Consider the following 3,537-nt stretch of genomic DNA (forward strand, 5'->3'; position numbering starts at 1 on the left):
CAGCCCAGGCTAACCCTGAACTGACAGCAATCCTCCTGTCTCAGCCTCCTGAATGCTGGGATTAGAGGCGTGTGCCACCATGCCCTGCTTTTTTCCTATGTTCTTAATATAATCCTTCTCCACAGGGAAGGAGAAGACTGGCAAAGGGTCCGGAGTGTTTTTCAAAAGAAATTAATGAAGCCAGTAGAAATCATGAAGCTGGACAGCAAAATCAACGAGGTTTGCAGCTGGGGCCAGCTTTCCTGGGTCTCCCTAAGCCGCAGGACGTCAGTGAGCCTTCAAGTTATACCTTGAAACTACAGAAGGAAAAACCATCTAATGGGATGATTCGTGGCTCTTCTCTTTGCCTCCATTTCAATCTAAATCCTTCTCGTCAAAACCCTTGCTTCTGTCTCCTTTAATTCCTTTTAATGTAATATTGTAACGAAGGAAGAGTGATAAGCACAGATTTTATTATTTCAGTCTTGGCTTTAAGACTCAGCCTTCCACCCACTGCCTAAGAGCCTGATGTTCCTGCCAGACTTCCCTAAGCCTGAGTTTTCCCACCTTAAAGCGGGAACAGTTCTTATCCCACCAATGGGCTGTAAAGCTCAGATAAGAAATGCCCACGAAGTTCTTGGGTGGTGACATCCGGGCTGAGTATGGCAGGATGAGCTGGAGCCTACAGGACAAGGTGGAGGAAAGCATTCAGGCAGAGAGAACAATTCAGGCTGCATAAACTGAGGCAGGGGATGGCGTGGTCGAGAGCTGGAGTTCAATGCAGCCGAGGTGAGGCGAGGTGTGTGGAGGGAGAGAAGACCTTCGCAAGTTCAGGGCCATGCCGAAGCTCTGGGACACTACTCCTTAGCCCAGGACGGTTGGAAGCAAGTAACCATCCCACTGCATCCTTCCACCTAGGGTCTTTATTGTGAACTCGTCTCATACCCAGATCTGTTCATATAGATGGGGAATTATGAACTTAGAGGTTTCTAAGGGCAGAATGATTAATATAAACTAGCGAAGCAAGCACAGTAAGGACTTTAGAAAACACAATTGTGTGTGCCCTTCCTGGAGGGGATACCTGTCCCAGACCCAGAAAACTAATACTCGGTGTGGGAATGCACAGTCACTCTTACGTTGTAGTTACCATTACTTTACTTATTTATTTAGTTAGTTAGTTATTTTTTGGCGGAACTAGGAATTGAACTCAGGCCCTTGCACTTGCCAGGGAAGCACTTATTCTACTGAACCATCTCCCCGGCCCCTAACGATTACTCTAATAGGCAGTGGTGCATCCACCCTTCACATGAAAGCTCCTGATTTTTTTAACAGTAACAATTTCAAAGTGCTTGATGTACTATGTGAGCAAATTAAGCCAGACACTGCTTAACTACACAGGCTTCATGGACACCACTCCTTGTGTTGGGGTCCAACATAGCAACTGATCAATTGTGTTTCCAGGGGTGAGTGACTAGACCTCTCAGAGCCTCATTGTCTCCATTCCTAAGTAGGGAGATGGAGCAGTGTCTCCTGCCTCGTGGGGTTGCTGGGTGGGCCAGCTGGGCTGTCCCACATGGTGCACAGTCCCCCTGTGACCTCAGTGTGGGGCTTTAGCCACCTAGAACTTCGGTTGTTGAAACTGGCAACTAAGGACGAAGGGCACCACCCAGCACCACAGAGCTGTTCCGTGATCGAGTTGCACACAGAATTTGCAGAACTGGAGCCGGGGAGAGAGCGCGGCACAAGGACTCGAGTTCCTATCACCAGAACCAGAAGGAAAAAAAAAAAGTGTAGATCTGACTCCAAGTTCAATATACATAATAAGAACCCGTAACCATGGAAATGCTGTGTTTTTACCCCTATATAGAGGAAAGTGCCAACGTGAGGGTAGTGATGGTGTCACCGTCTCGTCCTCCACCTGCTGTCTCAATGTGGTTGAGTCTTTCCATGGTGTGACCACCCCCATTCTCATTAAGAGAAAGGTTTCTCTTCTCTTAAATTGCCAGAATCAGTTTTAGATCAAAAACTGAAATGTAAGCCTCTCAGCGTCTGCAGGAAGAGCTTCAGAAACCACCCAAGACAAGGTCGTGAGGGGACAGCGTAGCTTCTAGGGGGACAGATAATTAGTTCTAATTCTCAATGAGTAACACTCAGGGCAATGACTAGACAATGTAGTAAACCCTTCAATTAGTTGTCTGCTTAAAACTTTTCCTGATGTTAAAATGTGCCTCTGTGGTTTTCTCTTAAGGTCTTGGCTGACTTCATGGGTAGAATAGATGAGCTCTGCGATGAAAGAGGCCACATTGGAGACTTGTACAGCGAACTGAACAAATGGTCATTTGAAAGTAAGTTGTCTCCGCGGGCTCAGGCACTTAATTTTGCGAGTGGCTCTGGGGACAAAATGCCACTCTCTGGACACTGTCCAGAAGGATGTGTTGTATCACCAACTAAGATCAGGGCCACCTTGGTTCTTTTAGTGCTTCCCCTGCTTAGGTAGTGCCTTGTGCTAGGGTTGTCTGTGAATTCGCTCCAGAAATGCCTAATGGAGGCCTGTAATATGCCAGGCGCAGCGCTACGTGCTACAGAACAGCAGTGAGTGGACAAGGACAAGTGAAGCGAGGGCAGGAAACTTCCCAGTGTGGATAGTATGATGTTAAAAAGACAGTGAGGGGCTTGGGAGATAGCTCAGTGGTCTAAGTGCCTGCTGATAAGGGCAAGAACCAGTACCGCATGCCATGCCAGCCCTGAAACCAGGTGTGGTGGCACACACCTGTAATCCCAATGCCAAGGAGGCTGGGACAGGATGAACAGTATAAGCGCAGTGACCCTGTAACTAAAAAATAAATTTAAAAAAGAAGAAAGGACAGTGAGAAGCCCTGGATTGGAGGACCAGGTCCTATAAGAGCAGACTGTGGAAAGTCAGGGCATAGGAAGGAACATCTATAAAGGGGCCCAGCAAATCCTGTGCGGCCCGTGCGCAGTCGGCCTGTCTCTTCCTCTCAAGTTGGCGTCCCCTTGGCCATGAGAGGTGGCAGAGCCCAACGCTCACCTCCTGCAGCACAGCTGAGCTAAGGGCAGGCACAGCTTTGACCCAGCTGCACCCTTGACCGAGATTTTTGCATGGTGGAAACAACCGAGGACAGTGTGCCTGTGATAAGCTTCTGAGAGGATGGGTCACTGCTTCTGAAAAGAATTTCTGGAAAGGAGAGGGAGTGCGCATGCCTCTTTCTTTCTTGCCTTTCCTTGACATCCTGAACATCTTTGCTTTGCTTTCTTAGGAAAGACCACTCTTTCATGAGATGCAGAAGCAAGTCTTTAACGCCAGGTAATCATAGTGGCCAGCATTGTTGTGATTGTGTAACAGAGACAATTCTCTTAAATAACAGGTATCTGCCTCATACTGTACGAGAAGAGATTCGGGCTCCTTCAGAAGAATGCAAGAGAGGAAGCACTCAACTTCATTGCGGCCATCAAAACAGTAAGTGCTCCTGTAGCTCAGCTTTCCTGCGGCCGCTTTATGGATCTGAGCAAGTGTGCATCGTGGTGCACACATACTTT

At 47.9% G+C, this 3,537-nt stretch overlaps 1 protein-coding gene across 1 annotated transcript in view; it reads left to right on the forward strand.

Annotated features, from left to right (window-relative positions):
- The window catches only part of LOC101570157 (1,25-dihydroxyvitamin D(3) 24-hydroxylase, mitochondrial), a 15,424-nt gene that overhangs the window by 1,666 nt on the left and 10,221 nt on the right, over positions 1–3,537 (forward strand). Inside the window, exons 3-6 of the mRNA XM_023720727.1 lie at positions 4–8; positions 126–219; positions 2,228–2,324; positions 3,366–3,530. Coding sequence (XP_023576495.1) covers positions 4–8; positions 126–219; positions 2,228–2,324; positions 3,366–3,530 — 361 coding nt within the window. The remainder of the gene's footprint in view (positions 1–3; positions 9–125; positions 220–2,227; positions 2,325–3,365; positions 3,531–3,537) is intronic.

Source organism: Octodon degus, unplaced genomic scaffold (assembly GCF_000260255.1).
Source record: "Octodon degus isolate 3935 unplaced genomic scaffold, OctDeg1.0 scaffold00077, whole genome shotgun sequence".
In the NCBI taxonomy this organism is placed as follows: domain Eukaryota; kingdom Metazoa; phylum Chordata; class Mammalia; order Rodentia; family Octodontidae; genus Octodon; species Octodon degus.